The 23,302-nt window shown below is 37.2% G+C and overlaps 1 protein-coding gene across 1 annotated transcript; it reads right to left on the reverse strand.

Moving 5' to 3' along the window:
• Positions 1-4,719: 4,719 nt before the first annotated feature.
• LOC129881544 (protein NRT1/ PTR FAMILY 8.1-like) lies at positions 4,720-7,124 on the reverse strand. Its single transcript, XM_055955726.1, has 4 exons — positions 7,016-7,124; positions 6,719-6,936; positions 5,732-6,282; positions 4,720-5,530 (listed from the first exon to the last, which is right to left on the reverse strand). The coding sequence occupies exons 1-4, from the start codon at positions 7,122-7,124 to the stop codon at positions 4,720-4,722; spliced, it is 1,689 nt and encodes a 562-aa protein (XP_055811701.1).
• Between the last annotated feature and the right edge of the window lie 16,178 nt (positions 7,125-23,302).

Genomic DNA, 23,302 nt, shown 5'->3' on the forward strand with positions numbered 1-23,302 from the left:
TCAATAGTGATCTCAAGAAGCAGAGAAGAAGGGAGAAAAACCTTCAGGAAGTTGTTCCCTAAAGACTAATCCCGTAAGGGCTACCATAGTGGGATGATCCCGCCATAGTGTGCTCTTTATAGCGGGAATTCTCTCACCATGGCGGGACAAGAAGAGACAGAATCTCAGTCCTGTATCTCCTATTTTTCCCTGTTCCACCTCTCCACTCCGAAATAGGTAATTCTAAATTCTCGCTTTCAAACTAGTGCATAGTCAAGTTAGACAGATGACTAGGGGTCTTATGTATGGTTAAATGTGTGACTGGTCATGGTTGTCTAGTATTTGTAGAAACTATTTGATAATGGACATAAAGATTATTGATTTGACATGGATAATGTTGTCGGGTTGAGGTGATGGGTTAGGTATTCATATGAGTTGATCTTAATAAATGAATAGGTAAGAACAAAATGACCTATGTGAAATGACTACTTGCTGGCCATGACCTATGATGAACTTGTTCTTGGTAGATGTATAAATGTGACTATTAATTGTGATTTTGGCTGAATTGTGTGCTTGGATCGGGTGTCATGTTCTAACATACATTTAAATCGGGTGTCACATTTCGATACATGTTTTGGATTGGGTGTTATGTTTCGACACACACTAAGTGCTTGTAGATCCCATAAGAGGACCCTTATGTGAAAATGCTTGATATTGGCATTGATGTGAATCTTATGATATGCCTTGATAGTTCCATTGCGATTGTTAATTGCATGAACTTGTCATTTCCTCATTATTGTGTGAACATGCCAAATTGCATTTTGTTCCTAGACACTATGATGAGATAGAAAGTGTGATGCCGAGCTCATTGTCGGCGAATGTGAATGATGCTCAATTATTGATTTTAAGTAAGCATCCTTGCATACTTATTTTGGGTGTTTTGATTCTTGTGTTTGATTCGAGGGATACTTTGTGGTTATTGCTTTTTGAGTGTGGATGATGTGCCCATTATAGCATACTTTAGGGTGTAAGTGCCCGGATAAAGTTCTTGCTAGTATGAGAGTTGACAAGCTTTCAGTTATAATAGATTCTAATGAACTTTATGAGTTGTGGCGTTTAGAAATATTTGATGTCTCAAGGTATAGTGTTTGAGGAAAATTAAGGTGGTATCATAATACGTGATAGACATAATATCTCATAGGAACTTCCAGAATGAATTTCGGGTTAGTAGAACCTTGCATATAGCGGTTGAAGTAAGAGTGGTTAGTCTGGGATGTGATTTTTCCTAAGTTGTGAGGTGTCTCATCATTGATTTCGAAAGACTCTTAGATTGGCTTGTGCCCTCTCCTTCGTGTTGTTGTTCGGGGAGGAATGAGGGGTAAATTGGTATCTATTATAATGACCTAGTCCGTCGTTACCAAACAATATCTGCGATAAAGGTATATGAATCTCATTCATCATAAGGTTAGGATCAATACATTGGTATATGAGTGCATTTGTTCTGAATTAAGGTCGTGCTATGCACCTATCTCAAAGTTGAGATGAAAGTGTCTTTTCGATTTAGTTTTGGACTTGAGTTCAAACTAATGTATACTTCAAAAGACCATATCTCTCAGTCTATAATGAATTAGGTGTCCTATGACCTATCAAATTAAAGGTCTATGAGTCTTCTTTCCAACACTACCGAATTTGCCTCATTTGGAGTAAAACGTTATGCCTTTGTTACTAAGCATTGTCTGTGCGGAAGCCGCTGTGGCAGAACTGCTAGAGCGGGATGGTCCCGCTTTAGTGGGACATATAAAATTTAAAGTCGGGAAAAACCTCAGAATGGTTTATTTTATTCCCACTTTATTCTTAAAAGACCAAAAGCGATCTAGGGCGATTTTCTACTGGTTTCCACTCCAATTTGTGCTAAAGATAAGTAATTTACTCCCTAAACTTGTATTTCGATTTCTAGAACTCGCAATTGTTGATGGGTGATCATTGAGGGAGGTTTTTGTCTTGAAACTAATGGTACGAAAATCCTAGTTTGGGTGGAAAAATCATGAGCTTTGCCTAGGATTTGGGATTTGCATGTAATCTGGAAATATTTAGGCTATTTGTGATTGATTTTGTATTATACTATTAGTTTAGACCAAGAATAAGCTAAAGTTTCACTAAAGGAGTCAGAGTTCGGGTTCATACTTCTGTAGTAGTTGCTTGGCGCCCAGCTAGGCTGGGTTTCTCAATTGAGTAGTTATAAATCTATTCCTATTACATAATGTATCGTAGGTTGAAGGGAGATTTCTTAGGCCTTTGGGCATGGAGTCTGGATGACTGAATGTGTTGTTATTGCTGTTTATGGTAGGAATACACTATGTGGGTTATGATTATGCTGTGACTAGTAATGATAGTCTAGATCTTGTTTGTCACCTTAATACTTCTTGTTGAACAATTACATGTAATGAGCCTGATTACTTAATTGTGCAAGTATGTGAACTATTCGTTGTGGACTGTGATTATGCATTGTGATTGTGATATTAGATCGGGTGTCGCATTCCGATACATATATTGGATCTGGTGTCACGTTCCAACACATATATTGGATAGGGTGTCGTATTTTGATACACATATTGGATTGGATGTCACATTTTGACACATTCTAAATATTGGATTGGGTGTCACACCGGTACACTAATAGTTTGGATATGGTTTCCATGAGAGAACCATTGTGTGGCTATCATCGATAAATTGGTCTTGACTATATGTGTTATGATAGAAAAACTGACTTGATGATAACTGAGCATGCCCATTCTGTATAATAATTGATATAAAAAGAACGAAGGTCCAAGTATTACCATGTTAACAGTTGTAATTGAGATTTATATGGTGAAACTGTATATTTCTCTTAAAATGGTAAATTGGTAATGTACTTCTATATATATGCATGTTCAGATTATGTTATGGTCGCTAGATGCATCTGTATCATAGGTATGAGGTTGTGGTAAACAAGCGAAGAGCATCTGATGTGTGGTTTAATAAGATTAGTGACTTAACGTCAGCTATTGATGGTGTCCTGTTGGTATATGTGCAAAAAAAGGGGATTGGGGGAGAAGTCAGAATTACTGTCTCCGGCCAGGCCGCTCTGGCGGGAGGAATTCCGTTGTGGCGAGGCCGCCAAAGCGGAATAGGTCCCGCCAAAGTGGGATAGGTCCCGCCACTTGGGCTAGTACGGTTATGAGGTAAGTCTTAGTTCACTTAAATGTTTACCTCTTTCGAGTGAGATGTTAATCATTATAGGTCTAGGTGTTGGTGTGAAAGCTAAAGGTAATAGACTTGTTAGACAGAGTTAGTAGTGACCCGTAGTTTGGAAACTCCTCTATGTGATAGAAGGGTTAGGCCTTGATTTGTATTAGAGTTGGCAACGGACCAACTAGAAGGGATGAAAGTTAGGTTTGAACGAATTTAATGAGGTTATCGAGAATAGAAAGGGTTGAGCATAAAGGTTTGGCGGTGTATTTTCTTAAGAGTATGCCTTCTTCTTGTTAATTTCTTTATATTATGCGGTGGGTATCGAGTTGATCAATTATACCTACCAGTACGTGTTGTTTGTACTGATACTACTCTTGCTATGTCACTTGGTATAGTCTGGTTGCAGGATCAATGATGTTTCTTAGGTGAAGACGAAGATGATTCTCCAACAGCTTCTACTCTTCCTTCCTTATGGTAGGAGCTGTGTCATTACTTTATTTATATTCTACTCTTCCTTCCTTATGGTGGGAGCGGTGTCATTACTTTATTTATATTCTGTATCTTTAGAAGCTCTTGTACCTGTTTAGACTAGTATCCTTGGGGGTGTTAGTATGTTTCTGATAATAAATCTTAGAGTTTTAAAATTTCAATTATGGTGTAATTCTGACTTTTTAGGTTGGTATTTGGCAATTGTTAAACTTCCGCATATTATTTCTGTAAGGGTTCTCCTATCTAAGTGTTAGAGTAGGTGCCCGCACGACCCGTGGGTTGGGTCGTGACATGTATTTTCTTTAAAAAATAATTAGATTATAATTTTAGTTAAATGAGTTTGATGAATTAAAATAAGTCTATTATTAAAAAAAGATTTTAATTACATGGCATGCCAACTAGGAGATAATGAGGCTTTAAGTATTAAATATTTTTGAGGAAAACTATTGATAATTGAATGATATTTTGGTCCTAAATAAAATAAAAGTGATATTTGAAGGCAATTTTCAAAATTTGGTTACTAGTTAGGGAATTAACTCAGTATATATAAATAGAATTTCTTTAGCCACACTGTATTAGGAATTGCCTAAAACTATAATTGGAGCTTAATCATTTTCTCTTTATTGATGGTTGTTAGTATTGTATTGTAATATGTTTGTACTGTTTTGATTGAATACAATATTTGGATAAATTATATTGTTTTCGGTCATTACATAATGTCACATCAACAATTTGACCTATAAGGTAAGATACAAGGTAGAGTTATTGTAAAAAAGGTAGGATAATGAATACAATATGATTATTAAATAATAAGTAAAGAGAAAATGAGAACAAAATATTAAGGTAAAGACGAGATCACACCAAATCGGTCATTACACAAAATGAGACTTTTCGTCCTTACCTAAAGATGGATTCAAACGATAAGATGCAATAAAACTTAAGTAACAATCTAAACAAATATGATATTTAAACTAACAATACGATACAATAGAACGGTTAACAACCATCCAAACAAGGTGTTCAATGAATAACCTTCTTGTAAATATACAATCTTGAAACCAATAGAAACACCATAAAGTTGATGATGCTAAGGATAACCAATAGCCAGAAGAAGTAATCTAGATGCCCTCTGTTCAAATTTTCTGTAATCCATCCAAACTTTTTGTTCCTTGTCACTATTGTAACTAGGAAACTATTCAAATAGCTACCTAATGCAGTCGCCATCAACAAGAGGGCTGAACATAAGCTTCTCATCGCGTCGGGAGCTTGATCATAGAAGAATTCCACCTGACCTATCAACGTGAATACCCCCGCGCATCCGATCAAAAAATACTGAGGAACTTGCCAGAAGATTGACATAGGAATAGTCTTGACATCATAATACCCCTTCTGTTTAATGTAGTCGAGGCGTACTACTTCCACAAAAGCGGCAGATACCATGGACAATATAGAAATTACAAGGCCTATGCCTATCCTCTGAAGTTGAGTGAATCCCCGGGCGTGGCCTGTGAACTTTCTTGCAAATGGGATGATGAGTTGGTCATATATGAGCACCCATAAAATCACACTGAGTGTTTCAAATACCGTCAATGATGCTGATGGTATTTTGAAATGGACGCCCATGTGGCGGTCCATTGTGTTCCCTTGGAGCACAAACGTTGTGTTCATCTGACTGTATGCAGTCGTGAACACAATGCAGCATGCCCATACAGGGAGTAGGCGAATGATAGATTTGACTTCTTCAACTTGTGTCACGGTACTGAGCCTCCAGGGATTCACGGATCCATTAACCTTATCGTGTGCTGTTTCTACAGCAGACTTGTCCAAGAAGCTGAATTTCATTTTCCAAATGGTCAATACTACTGATAAAGACTTTGTGAGTAAAATATAGATAGTTGAGTGACTTTTGAGTTATATAAAAAAGAGTGACTTTCTGAGTGAACTAACCTAAGCTGAGTGACCATCTAAGAAATTATCTCAAACTCCGAGGATGATTTAACACAATTCTAATAGAGTAAGTCCATAATTTTACCTGAATTTATCCGTATGAGGGAGCTTGCGGCTTCCCTTGATTCTGGATTCCTCATTAGCAGTCTCATAAAGAAGAGATTTATCAGCAGGAACTTGAACAGCCCATTTTCTCATACCAGCTACCAATACTTGCAACATCCGAGTCAAGGGACTACCTCCTGGCGGTTGGAGCCTATAAAGACGAGTGCCTGCAAAGAAAAACACAAGAGCAATGGCCATTGCCACAGCTGGAATTCCGAAACCCCAGCCCCAACCGACACTCGTTTGGATCCAAACAAGGACTGATGAAGCAACAAGAGCACCAATATTGATTGACAGATAAAACCAGTTAAAGAATGAGCTTTTCCTTCTCTTTTCGATTTCATCGTTGTCATCAAACTGATCAGCCCCAAAAGAGGACACACATGGTTTGATGCCACCAGTCCCTAAAGCAATTAAGTAAATTGCAATGAAGAATGTTGTTTTCTCTGGCTCTGTTGGGTGGCAAATTCCATTATGACATGATGGCTTTATTCCAACTATTGAAGCTGACATTGTCAATAGAGTCATTCCCTATAAAGAAAAAGTTCATCAAATCACAAGACATATTGTAAAAGGGCCATTGCCTAATTGTAAAGAAATATATATTGGACGTAACTCAATCCCAAAAGTTAAATTATATAAATAGACCATTCACCCATCTCATATCAGACGTGGGACTCTTAACACACCCCTGCACGCCCATACCTCGTTAACTGGAACGTGACCAATATAATATGGGGGTCCAACATCAGTGAAACAAAGAATTGAGATGACTTTAGCTTTGATACCATATAAAGAAATGAATTTTGGTTCTAACTCAACCCCAAAAAATAGGTCATGAGAGGATGATTGCCCAAAATCATATAAGGAGACCATTTACTCATCCCATATCCGACGTGAGACTCTAAACACTAATTAAATTTGACAAGAAGTTAACAACAGGTGGTTGTTAAGAAAAAGTAGTTACCATTATATAAAGGATTGAGAAAATTGCTATTGTCCAATATCTTCCAAGGTAAGAATCAGCTAAGAATGCCCCGAGCAAAGGCGTTACATAGCAGGTTCCTTGAAAGTTCGTTACAACTTTTGATGCAGCCGCGTTGTTTAGGTTGAGCCTTTGGTGAAGATAATTAACCAAATTAGCACTTGTACCAAAGTACGCTAATCTCTCACAGATTTCCTCCCCTGTGAAAGGCCATGAACCGCGCTATTTATAATCAATGAAAATCACAGAGTTTTGACTAAATATATAAAATTACTGTACCAAGGATGAAGAAACAAGCCTTCCATGTCCCAGTTTTTTTCTTGTTAGCTGGTGCTTTATTGATATCAGTTGTCCCGTCTTTTGTGTAGACATCATCTGATCTTTCCATTTCTAGCTTTCTGTGGTAATATATGTGATTAAGAATTTACAACAACATACTCACTGTAATCGAAAAAAGGAAATAAGGGAAAGGAAGAATTCATGCCAAAATACTATAGAAATCATCGCAAAGCATTCTGAACAGTAATTACAACAAAATAATACGAAAATCAAAGTACAAAAAGTGACAAATAGTAGCAGAAATCGAAGAGTGATTAAGAGTTTAAGTCTTAACAATCAGACGAAAAAAGTCAAACACTGTTAGAATATATGGTAATATATTCTGACAGATTTGTAACAAATTGTATATATTTAGTTTCCATATATAGATAGTTAGTTTCCTTATATTAGACGCTTGAATTAGGTGTATATATACTTATTATGTTAATGAAATAAAACAAGGGATTAATTTCTTTCATTAACATAATAAGTATATATACACCTAATACAAGCGTCTAATACAAGGAAACTAACTATCTATATATGGAAACTAAATATATACAATTTGTTACAAATCTGTCAGAATATATTACTATATATTCTAACAAACACAAATATAAATTATTATCTTAAGATGAGAAGAAGTTGTATGAAATTAGAAATAGTGGATTGACAATCTCATAGCAAAAGAGTAGAACTAATAAAATATCTAAATTGTATTTTTCCGTCTTAATTTATGTAGCACATTGAAATGAAATTTAAGTTGTGTCATGTAAATTGGAACAGAAGGAGAGGGAGTAAGAAACAAGAAATGGATGGAGCATGGCGATTGTATAAATTGTTTGTTGCATTTATATTTAGGGGTAGGGGTGTTCATGGTTCGGTTTGGATCGTTTATTGATTAAAATTATAATCAAACCAATTTAATCGGTTATTAAATGTCTAAAATCATAACCAAACCAAGTAAAATAATAACCACGGGTTTGGTTATTGTCGGTTTGGTTCGGTTTGGTTCGGTTATTCAGGTTATGACTAGCCGAGACAATTCAAATATTCTCTCTCTACATTCTTCAAATTCTTACGAAGCTCTTTTTTTCTCACTGCCCACAGAGGTTCGAAACAGAAAAGGAAACAACTTAAACATTCGAAACAAAAAAGAAAACAACTTAAAATCAATTTAAAATTTGAAAAACTTCTTACAAACCTTCTCAAAATTTGACAATCTTGTATTTGGGGTTGAGGAGTTGAAGTTGCTCTTGAGCCTTCATTGTTAGTCTATGACTGTGAGTCTGTGACTTTGTGAGAAACCAACGTGAGAGGAACAGAAATGTAAAAGGAAAACAGATACTAGGGTTTTAAAGTTTTAACTTTTACCTTATGTTGCTGCCTGCTGCTTAAGTACTTAGTGCTTATTAGGAATTTAGGATTTAGAATTGAGGATTTAGAATTGGGCTAATGGGCTTGGATTGTTGGACTTGGACTGCTGTTTAGTGTTTATTAGAATTTATAATTGGGCTTGAGAGTTGGGCTTGGATTGTTGGGCCTTAAAAATAAGTAGATTAATATTAAATTAATAATTAAAAGGCATAAATTATCTTAATTATTTATGAAAAACTGATATTATACATATAAATAATTATAAATTTTATGTATATAATTATCGGTTTGGTTCGGTTATTTATTCGGTTATTTTTTCCTATAACCATAACCAAACCAAATATTATCGGTTATTCAAATTTAAAACCAAACCAAACCAAACCAAACCAAATATCGGTGTTTTTATTCGGTTTGATTAAATTTTTGGTTTAGTTTTGGTTTTAACCAAAACTGTGAACAGACCTATTTAGGGGTATATATTCCATTGGCAAAGAAATGAAATAAACAAAAATTGCAAGCACATTATCTACCATAGAACAGGCAAAAGCACAGAAAATAGATCCAAACAATTACTTATTTTTTTAAAAAATATATCAGAAAGCCAGACTAATAAATTTCAAAGAGTACCTAATAAAAATGGAAGCTGCTGTTCTTCTTCTTATTTTTTTTCTACTTTTTGTTGTAAAAAATAGTGAGGAAAACCAAGAAAAAGCCCTCAAAGTCCTTGTTTTTTAGAAAGGTGTATGAGTGTTATCATTTTTTAGAGATGTGAATGTATGTAGTCATATAAATAAATCAGAAAAAAAAAGTCCAAATTTGGTTGTGTTACGTATTGGGTAATATAAAACATTTATTGTTATGCATCAAACATTTTTTGTTAATTTGATTATGGTTAATAGAGGGGGGCATTAATTGCATACTTACAACAGTGAGGTCAACTTCTTAGAAAAGAAATTCCGTTTATTAAATGATATTCTAAGTTGGGGTTACACTAAATTAGCGTTTTACTATAAATTTTGGATCAAATTTTGAAATTTTATCTTTAAAAATTTGTTTGGTCATAAATTTTGAGAGTCAGTTTGACATTGTTGTTGGGATGCCAAAATACTTTTTTTGAGAAAAATATTTTTATAAAAAATTCAAAGTGTTTAGCTAATCATTATAATTACTTTTAAATGAAATCAGAAGTAGTTTTTCTGTTGTTGGAAAGAAGCTAAAAATTTTGCTTCTTGAAAAAAGCAGAAGAAGAAGCTGAAAATTATTACTTTCAAAACTAAAATATACCTAATGAATTTTTGTGATGAATTTTTCTTATGTAGTAATCTAATTTGTGGAATGATTTTTAAATTTATTTTGCGTGATTTTTTAATTATATTTAAATTCATGTTAATATTATATATATATATTATTTATCTATGTATAATATTGATTGAAAATTTGAATATGTACATTTTAATTTAATAAAAATTATATTTGAATCCATTTAATTTATTTTTTATTTATCTATGTATAATATTGATTGAAAATTTGAATATGTACATTCAATTTAATAAAAATTATATTTAATTCATGTTAATATTATATCAATATTTAATTTATTTATATTTAACTATGTATAATATTGATTGAAAAATTGAATATGTATATTTTAATTTAATAAAAAATATATTTAAATGCATTTTTTTGGGTAAATAGGAGAAGTTATATTAACTTAAGAAAATTAAGGATTATTATTTCCGGCTTATCCCGGTACATAGTTAGGGGCCAGTTGTTGGCCTATATTGTCCATATTACAAGGGTGGATTCTTCAAAAAAAAGTAGTTCATATAATATCTGCTTCAAAATCTTTTATAGCATATACTGGGGGAATTTCCAACAAGCTTGTTTCCTTCAAAAAGGGATGCCTTACTCCTTTCTTTGCCAGCATGTACGCCACTCTATTCTCTTCTCTGAACACTTGCTTGATAGTTCTGACCTCCAATTCCTTCATTAAATATCCACATTTAGAGATAATATTGCTAAAATATTAGTGGTTGTTAATAATCATTGAGATGGCTTGGGAGGAATCTCTATTTATCTCAAGAGGTTTGAGATTCTTATTCAATGCCAACCTTAGTCCATATAAAATAGCTAAGAGTTCGGCTTGTGCAACACTGGTGTGTGCGCATGTTTTGATGAAACCAACTACCCATTTTCTATTGTGATTTTTGATCACGCCTCATGTTACCCCTACCCCCGGCTGGCTAACCACAACTCCATCAGTGTTGAGCTTAAAAGTGTTCCAAGGCGGTGAATTCCACTTGTTTTGAATAGGGATTTTTGAAGCCTTGGCATTTGACGTCATTTGCGTAAGGAATTGGAATTCAGTAGCTTGGGTAATGAAGTGATCAGTGTTGATGTGGCTTTTTTTTTACTATTGAAGATGTTGTTATTTCTGCAGATCCAGATTCCCCAGAGGTTGAAAGGGATGACATTTCCCCAAGGAATTCATTTGTTAAAAGGATTATTCTTGATGTAGTTCCTGGTATTGTGCCAGTTTGAAGCGTTGAGCATAGACGAGTCTATGTTGGCCAATGTAGTGCTAAAGTTTGCCAGTTTTCCCTCGAAGGCAATGGCTCTAGTGTAGTGGAAGAAGATGTGGTCCATGCTTTAAGGGTCTCTTCCACAAAATTTATATATTGAATCGACATTTAATCCAATTGTCTGAAGATAGTAGCTTGTGGGCAATCTTCTATGGGAGAACATCCACATGAAGGTTCTAATGTTGTTGGGAGCTTGGATCTTCCATATCGAAGATAGGTCTTTGTGATCATTATGGTCATGGATCTGGTCCAGATGGTCTACGAGCTTATAAGAACTTCTGATAGTGAAAACTCCATCGCTTGTGAGGTCCCAAATGAGCTTGTCTTCCATGGAGTGGGTGGTTGGGAGAAAACTATCAGTGATCTTCCTTACAAGGTCATCAGGAAGGTTAATGTATAAGTTCCCGAGGTTCCAATGCCATTAGACATTAGGGAGCTGATTTTTGTATTCTGATCTTGCATAGTCAAAGGTCCACAAATGTGTCTCCTAATTGTCCCATAATTTAGGATCCATTTGTCTTCAAAGATGTTGAGAAAATTGCTTTTGTGGACAATCTATCTAGACCCTTTTGAACAACTATCCCTTCCTTTAATGCATTGCTAGGTTTTTGACACAATGTGTTTCTTTATTTCGAGGGATTTGTTGTAGCAGTATTTATAGTACAAAACCTTGGTCCAAAGTGCCTGTGGGTTTTTGGAAATTCTCCAAGTCAATCCTATATATAGGACCTTGTTTTTAATGTAACACTTTTGCATTCCAAGACCCCAATGTTGCTTTGGTTTAATGACAGTTTTCCAACCAATGAGATACATCTTCCTTTTTTAAAGGTTCCCCAAATGAAGTTACTTTGAATTTTATCAATATCCTTGGTTTTTTTGGAGAGAAGGCTAATATATTACATCACATGGAAGGAAATTCTAGTTAGGGATGCTTTAGCCAAGACAGTTCGCCCTGCCATGTTGAGGAAGTTGGTTTTCCACCCATTAAGCGTAGCTTGCATATTTTCAATGAAGAATTGGAAATTACTGTAGACATGCTTAGAATGGAAGATTGGGAAGCCCAAGTATTTTCCAAAAGATTCCTTTGCTTAGATGTTAAGAAGGTTAGAGAATCTCTCTTTGGTTTCCAAAGCAAACCTCTTGGAGAAGATAACTTTGGATTTAGTAAGATTTAGCTTCTGTCCATATTTTCTGCAGAAATCCTCAAGGATCTTACTGATGGTGTTGTAGTTGGGGTGTCAACTCTAATAAAAAAGCTCAGGTCATCAACTAATAAAAGATGAGAGATTTTGGGCCCTGCTAAAGAAATACCAATGAAGCGCCAAGACTTATTTCTCACAACTTCATCAATGTTCCTAGGGGGAGATGGAATCCCTCTGTATTATTCCTCTAGAAGACTTGAAGTATTTAGTAGTGGTGCCATAAACAATAATAGATATGTAGGAGGAGGTGGTACAAGACATGATGAGCCTAGACAAGTTAGTAGGAAGGTTGAAATAGGAAAGAGAGTCCTTGATGAAGGACCACTCAAGTCTGTCAAAGGCCTTTTCTAGGTTAATTTTGAGAATCATGCTAGCTTTGTTCCTTTTTATTTTTCTAAAGTGGTTAATATTTTCCTGGACAATAATAGCATTATCAGAAGCTCTTCTTTCAGAAAGGAAGCTAGCTTGGTTGGGTCCAATGATGTTGTTAAGGTGAGATTTTAGCCTGATAGCAATGATTTTGGTGATAAGCTTAGAGTTGGTGTTGCAGAGCCCTATAGGCCTAAAATTCTTCAAGGTGACTACATTCTTGCATTTAGGAATGAAGCACAAAAGAGTGTTGTTCACCTTAGGGTCCATAGTACTGCTTCCAAAGGTATCTTTATAGAGGTTAGTGACTTTCTCTCCCACAGTTTCCCAATACTTTTGGTAGAAAATTGGGTGGATACCATTAGGGTAAGGGAACTTGAAGGGTTTGAAAGACTTGATGGCTTTCCTGATTTCATTCTCCTCAAGGGGTCTGTCAAGGTAAGCATTAGTTTTGTCATAATCCAAACCAACCATGAGTGACACCCACACTAACCCTCTAGGGGTGAACCAATAATACACCCCAAACTAAACATCCTAATACAGAAACAAATATTTAAAGATATGGAACAAGTTTAAATAATAGTTTTAAAACCGAGTTCCCATAAACTCAGGAAACTAACCAAACCACATAAACATGCAGAAATTAACGCCTAGAACCTGAAATTGTACCAAAACTACTAAATAATAAGTCTAAGATAAGAGGATGCAATCCCAAAATAATAAAATCTGAATGAAATAGTATAAGTCCGAAAGGATGGACTAAGAGCTAAGATGGATCTACGACAGACTGAAAGAACTAGATCATCCTTGAATCTGACAAGTCAATGATCTCCTAGTTGAGGTCTGTCACTACCTGCCTGAAGATACCCTGTACTCAATAAAGAAAGAAAGTATAGTATCATTATACACAACAATAGTGCATTGGTAGGATCACGCGGCCATTTCAAAAATGAAATATATACAAGTAACTAAAGCATAGTAAACCACACATATACATAATACATTATACTTTTATCAGTTCATGATCAGTAAACAGTTTCACAATGTCAATATCAAATACAACAGTTAAAGATAGTTCTATTATAAAATCCATACCCAAACTATTAGTATGCCGACGTGATACCCATTCTAATATGTACCGATATGAAACCCAATATAATATGTAACAGTGTGGTACCCTATCCAATATGTATCAGAGTGGTACCCGATCCAATATGTACCAGCGTGGTACCCGATCCAACAACCATAATCACAATCACAATGAATAGTTCGCACATAAACAACAGGTTCATTACATGTACACAAAATATTCATTTCATTAGGTTCATTCCATATTTCCCTATTCACATACATGCAAGCCATACTAATGATGAAGTTAACAGGCATACATAACACGTACGGAAAAGTAAACTATCTCCTACCTCAAAACCAAGCCTGAATGCTCTTAAGGAACTTGAGTTTTCCCTTTTCGGAGTCTCTTGGCTTGTTCTTGGTCTAAAACAAACAATCATTGCAAAAAATCAATGAAAATGTCCTAATTTACCCAAATTGAACACGAGTTTTAACCCTTAGCCAAGTTCATGACCCTATCCCCAACTAGGATTTTTTCCACCATCAATTTCAGACCAAACCCTTACCCCAAGTTAATTTCTATAGATTCTAATGACTAAGAATCAAATTAAATGTTAGATAAAAGAATTACTTACCTTTACCAAAGAGATTGGTGGAAAACTGAAAAAGAACAACCCTAACTCGCCCTTAGCTCTCTAAAAATGAAGCTGCAAAAATAATGTTTTTTTGGGACTTTTACCTGTTAAATCCGCGATTGGCCCGTCATAGCGTTCCCATCCCCCTATAGAGGGATTAATCTCTCCATGGAGGGTTGCATGAACATAAAAGCTTGGAATTTGTGTTCCAACCCCCATTTCACAGTATTCCCTCAAACCTTGGTTTTCTAACACCACCCTTTCAGGCCAAGATCAATTTCAATAATTCTACTCTCCCGAATTTAATTTCATAAAGTTGTATAGGCTCCTTAATATCTTTGATATCAACTCAAATTATAAAACTCTTAATTTAATCCCCCATCTATTACTGAATTACCCCATAACTCACTTGACTTAGATTTCGTCCAACCGTGGCCTAGTGTTACGGACTTAGACTTCAACTAAGACTTCTATACGACACTCGACAATTACTCAGTGGTGGAGCCTAGATTCTTATAAAGGGGTGTCAAAATATAAAGTATAAAAATAGATGTTGTTATCAAGGATCAAAATCACAACCTCAAGCAATTTTTGCAAGCCCTTAACCACTATACTAAAGCTTCAACTTATGCCAATGGGTGTCAACACTTGTATATATATTCATTAAAGAAAATTTTGACATATATATACAATATAAATTTCTGACGAAGGGGTGTCGCTTGACACCCCTTGACCAAGTGTGGCTCTGCCCCTGCAATTACATACAACTCTTTCATGATTTTGTAAGCTCACGTAAGCTTTTTTCAAACTAGATCACTAAAGGAACGCTAAATTGAAGAAAGACACAAGAAAGTTTTTTAAGAAGGCTTTTGTATTGCTTGCTTTGATTAATGGTATACAAATGAATAGCCCCTCCTATTTGTACTACCAACTAGGGGTTTAAGTGGAATAATAATTACTATACAAGTGCTTCCATATTTACAAACTAGTCCATCTTCTTGAATTTTCCACATATCTAGAATATTCTAAGGGTTCTCAAGATTTCTCCATAATGTTCTAGAGTCTTCTATTAACCTCTACATGACTCTAGATTTCTTTCTTTTATATGATCAAGTGGCGGGTCATGAAATTCTCTCCGACCTGATGTGGTGACAACCGCAACAGACTACTGATGCAAGAACTCCTGAATTTTGCCTTTAAACTACCACAAGTCTTCATACTATTCTCATGTGGCTTCCTCCGGAGATTGACCCTTCTAGTGGATAAGCAACATGGAAGTGGCTTGTTATCCCTGTCTTTGTCTAGCTTGGTAGTAAATAATGGCCTCGATATCTCAATCATGAAAGGCGGTGATTATAATTGGTGCCCAACTCAATTGACCTCATCTAGGATCATCGTTGTCCTCATGTTATGGCTTAAGGACACTAGCATGGAAGACAGAATGAACCTTGAGATGTGGTTCATAGCTCTAACTTGTAAGAAATCATGCCTAGCTTGGTAATGATCCAGAATAGGCCATCATACTTTCATACCAAGTTCTGATGTATACCTCATAATGCCTTGAATTGCCTTGGATTGAACTTAACCAAGACCACGTATCCAACTTTTTAGTATATGGGAGAACGCTTGTGGTCGGCAAATTTCTTCATCCTCTTTGTTGTTTTGTCCAAGTAGGACTTAGCAGTGCTAAGTTTCTCCTCCAAGCCTTTGGCCATATGATAAGCCCCCAAACTTTACCCTCAAATATGACCGGTAGTGAATGTAGAGTCTGTGGTTGTTAGCCTCTGTCTAACTCAAATGGTGTCTTCCCATTGGCCTCACTCCATTGTAAGTTGTATGAGAATTGGGTTATATCTAGTATCCTTTCTCAATCTTTTTGATGAGAGCTCACAAAGTGCCTTAGGTAGCACTCCAACAAGCATTAACTCACTCTGTTTGGCCTTCGTCTACGAGTAAAAACTAATGGAGAAGTGCAACTTCATGCCAATAATCTCGAACAACTCTCTCTAAAAGTTCCCCATATAGCTTGGGTCTCTGTGATAATGATATGCCTCAGTAGCCTCCAATACTTCCCCATATTTTTTAAGAACACTTGGAAGACTTCTTAGCGGTGCAGCTTGCTGTAGCGGGCATAAAACTGGCATGTTTAGAGAATTTATCCACTACAACCATAATTGTCCTATACCAGTTGGACTTCAGTAAGAAAGTTATGAGGTCCATAGTTACGCTCTCCCATATATGCTCCGCTATGGATAAAGGCTCCAAGAGTTCCCCTAGTTATTGCTTTTCTACCTTGTCTTATTAGCACACAAGATAAGTCTGCACATAAAACTCAATATCTTTCTTCATGTGAGGCCAATAATAAATCACCTCAATCAATGCCCTCGTGCGACGTTGCCCTAGATGTCCAGACCACAGTGTGTTATAGCTCTCCTTTATGATCCTTCACCTGATGGTTCCAAACTTGGGTATATAGATCCTTCATCCAACAATGAGCAATAGTTCGTCCTCTACCCAAAAATGCCTCATCTTGCCTTGTGTGGCTAGCTCCATAGTTTCTTGGTTTTCATATCGTGTTGCATGACATATTTGATTGCGTATCAAATTTTATAATGGGTTATAATGATGGAAGCAATCTCAGACTTCTACTCAAAGCATCGGCTCCGACATTGCCCTTGTCTAGCATATACTCCAACTTATAGTTAAATTTGGCCAAGAAGTCTTGCCACCTAGCTTGCTTTGGTGTGAGCTACTTCTGTGACTGGAAATATCTAGTGTCCATAATGTCATTCTTGACCAAGAACTTAGATCCAAGTAGGTAATGTCTCCATGTGCATAGACAATGGACATTGGTCGTCATCTCATTTTCTTGTACTGTGTACCGCCAATTTTTCTTGTTTAGCTTGCATCTCTCAAATGCAATGGGGTGTCTGTATTACATCAATACTTCCCCAATGGCATAGTTGGAAGAATTTGTGTGCACTTCGAACGTTTTGGAGAAGTTGGGCAATGATAGGACTGACTCATTTGTTATGGCAGCCTTGAGGTCCTCAAATGCCTTATTGCAAAGCTTGCTAAAACCACATGGCTTATTATTCTTCAATAGTTTTGTTAGGGGAGCGGCTTTGGTGGAGTGGCCACCTATGAACATGCGATAATAGTTAGCAAGTCTAAGGAAAGATCTAAATATAGTTACCTTTGTAGGCGCCTCCCATTTCTTCATAGCTTAAAATTTTGCCTCATACATCCATAACTTGCCTTGGCTGATGACATGTCCCAAGAAATGCACCTTATGTTGGGAAAAATCGCACTTATCTCGCTTGATGTAGAGATCATTCTTTGGAAAGACTTGGAACACCTTCTTCAAATTCTCCTCATTCTCCTCCAAGGTGTTTCTATAGATGACTATCTAAGTATACTACCACGAACTGATCTAAGTAAGGGTGGAAGATCTTGTTCATTAGTGTGCAAAAAGTGGCGGGTGTGTTGGTTAAGCTAAAGGGTATCACCAACCACTCATATGCCCTATATCTTATTACATACATCATCTTCAGCTCGTCCCCTTCCGTTATGTGCACTTAGTAGTAGCCCTTCTGGAGATCCACTTTAGTGAAGTACTTAGCTTGTCCAAGTCTATCGAACACAGCTATGAGCGTGATGGAATACTTGTTCTTTATCATTACCTTGTTAATTGCTCAGTGGTTTATGCATAGACATAGCGAACTATCCTTTTTAGTTTTTTTGAAATAAGATCGGCACTCCAAATGGTGCTTTGGATGGACAGATATGACCCACCTCGAGAATCTCCTTCAATGGATTTTTAATCTCCTCTAACATAGGTGGAGACATATGATATAGAGGGTATGCTGGTGGTCAGGATCCGGGCTCCAGCTCAATCTTGTGGTCTACCTCTCTCTTTGGAGGTAGGTGTTTTAGCAACTCTTCTAGCATCACGTTCTTGTTTTCTTCAAGCACTTTTTTTATGTAGGGTGGCAATGCCTTTTTAGGACCATTGTCTTTATCAAGCTTTTAATGGTGGCTATGAATGTTGGCTCTCCCTTTTTTAGGGCCTTCACAAGCTGTATGAATAATAGATGGGCTTGTCATTCTATTTTTTGTCACCTCAACTAGGGGCATCAAGGAAGATCTCTCTTGCGCCATGAACGAGAGTTGTTGAAGATAGGGGTCGATCATCATGTGGCATATTTGGAAGAAATCCTGCACAAGGATTATATCAAATATATCCAAGGGAGCGATAGTGAAGTTGGTCTTACATTGCCACTTGCCCAATATGATGTCTAATCCATGAGCGACTCCACATAGGGGAATCAATGGTGCATTAACTATCATCAGACGGGTGTTGCTGGGAGTATAACTTAGTCCTTGGTTAACTATTTATGGAAATATCCACATATTGCATGGAGTAGTCTTCCGACTTCTCTGCTCGCTTTGCAATACCTCTGCATAGCCCAATTATTCCCAACTGTGATTTTGCTGAACCTTGCCCTTGATCTTGCACCTCCTTAGCCTTTCTCTCTTATGATATGGTGTCAAGGTTCTTCATTTCAGAGAACTTGCATAACCATGAGTACCACCACATATGTAGAAGCGACTTTCTTTTATGGATTGCTCCTTCTTCTCGGCATAAACCTGGAGTTCAAACTTCTTGCCATGAGTCTTGTAGGTATCATTACTCTTGGGGTATGGGTATTGCTCTGGATCTTTACACGATCTCCCCCACCTTAAGAATGACTACTCCTTACTTCTTCCCTTTGCTTTTGTCATGCTTGTCATTCCTAAAGTCTATCAGGGGTTTAACTTGCATGATGACTTCATCGATGGTGCTAAATTATCGGTGTTCCAACTTCGTCTTGGCCTAATATTTCAGCCCATCCATAAAGTGGAACAACATTTCTTTAGCCATGAGGTTGGGACTCTGAAAGGTGAGGAAGGTGAACTCCTTCACGGATTCCCTTATGCTACAAGTCTACTTCAGAACCCTGAATTTGCGTTTTGCAAGATAGATGACATTGTTAGGGAAGAATACCTTCTTGAATTCATTCCATAACTTCTTCATATAAAGATGGTGGAAATCCCCTTCTCTATCTATACAAGACAGCCAATCAGAAATGTCACGAAATCCCCCGCTCTTCGGGGGTGCCCTCAGCGTCGAGGAACATGTACTCTCCAACTCCTTTTGCTTACACCACAGCATAGCCATCTCCGAGAGGTATAGCAGAGTCGTGATGATCCTTGTCTCATCACTCTTCACTTTGTTACATTTGAAGTAATTCTTCAAGTGCCAAAGGAATTTTTCCATCGCTTGCATGACATGAGCGCCCTTGAACATTGGTGGCTTGGGAGCCTCAATCTTGGCCTCGCTGTCCCCATTGGACGTTGCGAGTTTCCAGTTCCATGTCTCCCTTGAGTTCTTTAATCTCGACCTTCATGATCTCAATAATACTTAATGTGCCCATGAACCGACACTCCAAGGAGTTAATATTCTCCTTCATTTCATACTTTGCAGCTTTATGCCAATCACACTCTTTCTCGATATCATTCTCCTCGAGGGTGAAATTCTCAAGAGTCTTGAACTTGCCATTGACCTTGTTCAAGTGCTTGCCTAATATCTCCAAGACCTGCTTGATGGCATTTACCCTTGCAATCCACTCTATTTCGATGTGACGTCTATACGCTACTCTTCTCATTCTTCGTCACTCACCTTAGTGGTCGAAGATGAGTAAGAGTTAGGGCCTCACTTGGTGTAGGGTCGAACTTTATCTTCTTATTCTTCTTAAGGTTCTTTCTTCCCTTACGATGCTGCTTTCCACCATCCGACCTAACGTTGGTGGTGTTAGTAGCGTTAATGTCTCTGTCACTTGCCATTCCCCTAGTATTAGCCTTTACTCTGATACCAATTTTTCACGGACTTAGATTTTAACTAAGACTTTTGTCGGCACTCAACAACTTACTCACAACTCTTTCACGATCTTGTAAGCTCAAGTAAGTCTTTTTCAAACTAGATCGCTAAGGAAAAGCTAGATTGAAGAAGACACAACAAACTTTTTAAGAAGGCTTTTGTATTGCTCGGATAATTGTTTGCTTAGCTTGATGGTTGTACAAATTAATGGCCCTCATATTTATAATAATCACTAGGAGCTTAAGTACAAATAATAATTATGATACAAGCCCTCCCTTATTTTCAAACTAGTCCTTTTTCTAAAATTCTCCACATATCTAGAGTATTCTAAGGGCTCTCAAGATTTATCCATAATGTTCTAGAGTCTTCTATTAACCTCTCCATGACTCTAGATTCCTCCCTCTTCTAGATGGTCAAGTGGCGGGTCATGACACTAGGCTCAAAATTTTCAAGTTACTACTCAAAAGTTTTCTGGCTCAAACTCCTCCCCCGTTGGCGTATCTATAATAACAGAAATAGGTCATTACAAGTTTAGGGGTATAGGGTATTGGGATGTTGATTTAGAACTAGTTTATTCCTTCTAGAGACACTGTAGACAGTAGTGTAAAGTTTAGTAAAGAAAGAGATGGCATGATCCTTAATGTCTTCCTGGTTTGATATTCATTTCAGCCTCATCTTTTAGGAGAAGAATGCGGTCCCTTCTTCTCCTATTGATTGTGGTTACATCAAAAACCCTAGTATTAGCATCTCCCTCAATTTTAACCTAGACTTAGTTTTCCAGAAGACCTCCTTATATTTAAGCATATTTTCATAATTAATGAGAAGGTCGGCTTCTAGGTTGTGGAGAAAGGAATTATGGGGGGTAAAGAGGGGAATTCAGAATTCCATGAATCCTGACCAAGAATTTCTTCATTTTCAGAAAGATGTTACTAAAAAGATATTACCCTGCTTAGACTTGTTATTGTCCAGGAAGACTTTGGCGAACAGTGGTATGAGTGGGTTCTAGGGAGGTAGATAATGTTAGAGCCAAGATATTATGTTATTTATTGGTTATTGTCTAGAAATATATCTAGTCTTTCAAAAATAAGGTCCCTTTTTTATTCTATATCTCTTATTGGTCCAAGTGTATTTGGTACCCTTATACCCTAAATCTATCATCTCGTAGTGGTTTAAGTATTGCCAGAAGAGATTATCCCCTGTTATAGTTGATGTCCCCCCCCCTAAATTTATGTTTTGCTTGGAGGACTTCTTTAAAGTATCCTCATATGAACCAAGTTCAACTATAAGTCTGGGATATCCTAATGAGGTTGTCCCACAGAGTGGATCGACTAATGAAGTCATTACTAGCATAAATATTAGAAAACGTCAAGGGTTATGGTTGGGATGTACCTTCACCATCACGTGGATGCCTTGAGGGGTGACGGTCATGCTGTCCACTTTTAGCATGTCCTCTTTCCACATAATGACGGTACTACCAGAGAGCCCCTTAGATGAAGACTAAATATAGGCTCTATTGCTTCATCATTTGGTTTGTCATTCGTTGTTGAGAGGTCATCTATTCCCTTCCCTTCTCCATCTAAGGTAGTTTTTTTCCAGAAGTCTATGGGCTTTTGGTCCACTGCAAGTGGGACTAATTCCATATGGTTCCATAGATTTAGGGTCATCTTCCTCACTTTTGTGGACAGTGAGCTAAAATAGCTTCGTTGTAGTACTCTGTGAACTCTTTCAGGTAGAGTTTTTTGACCCGGCAAACATTTACTTTTTGTTCCTCCAAGGCATAGAGCAATTCTTCCATTTTCTTGTTGGATTGCCTTAGTGTCTCTAGAGTTGATAGAGTTCCACTTCCTTGGTTTCCTGCTTCGTTTAGTTTTGTCCACACTTCTTCCCAACTTGGCTAGTTCATTTGGATGAAGTTTGGGTTCATTACATCAAGGTTGGAGTTTGGTTGATGAAAGAAAGGTACTAGAGGTTGCACCAAATCTATGGTTATGTTCCTTTTCATGGTTGACATCATGCGGGGATTTTAGTTTGGAGAAAAGCTTGGGTCCAAAGCTATTGTCCAAAGGCATTGAGTGTTAGGTTCTTCCCCTTCCCCACAATTTGTTCTAGGTACCTGGGATCCTCCATCACTATGAAGACGGGTTATTGGCCAATTATAATTGTCAGCATTATTAACCTTCCATGGAGTGCTAGTTCCAACAAAGACTTTGGGATGTGGTTCACCGGTGGCAATGCTATGACAAACACCAGGGGGTTTGGGGTGAGTTGTTCATTGTTCTTGGTATGACCTTTTGGATTATTCAGGTTGAAATGATGTTTCTCCTCATTACTAAAAGTAATGGTTTTCGAGGTGGAATTAATTAACGCGATGGTGTTAGTCATTTCGCCTAACAAAATATGATGATCAATTATATTTTCAATAGTCATGCTACCCTGCTCAAGAGCCATAAACTTATTCTTCTTGTGATATCTCATAGTCCGGGTACATACTTCTCCAAAAGAAAGGCATGGAACTGAATCCAACTGAGTGGAGCCAAAACTAGCGATCGGTATTCTACAAAGGCTCTCCACCACTGCTTAGCCTCACCTTGAAGATGAAAAGTCACAAATTCAACTCCATGCTGATATATAATGCCCAATTGTTGAAGTCTCTCATAAAAGACCAGGATGAATTCATAGGCATCCCCATTCTCAGAACCATGGAACACTCGAGGCTACAACTTCAAAAACTTGGTCTGCATCACGTGCTTAGTGCCAGTCATCACTAGGCCCAGAAGTGAACGAAAGAAACCATTACTACCTAGTGCTCCATTAGTCTTAGGGACTGTAACTGCAATAGGGTGAATGGCTCGAGCTTGAGAAATCGGCACTGTGGGAAGGGCTCCATAGCCGGCTAATCTACTCATAAAGGTAAAAACCCATTGATCCATCGTTGGATCCAAGGGGGAAGTCCTGCAGTCCCAGCCTGTGCATCTTCTTCTGGTTCAGCATCTTCCTCAATCTCCACTCTACCTTAGCCTGGGGTGCGGGAGGGACCTCCTTTCTCAGAACATTATCAGCTTGAGCTTCACCCCTGGCGGGTGTTGCCCTTC

Source organism: Solanum dulcamara, chromosome 3 (assembly GCF_947179165.1).
Source record: "Solanum dulcamara chromosome 3, daSolDulc1.2, whole genome shotgun sequence".
NCBI lineage: Eukaryota > Viridiplantae > Streptophyta > Magnoliopsida > Solanales > Solanaceae > Solanum > Solanum dulcamara.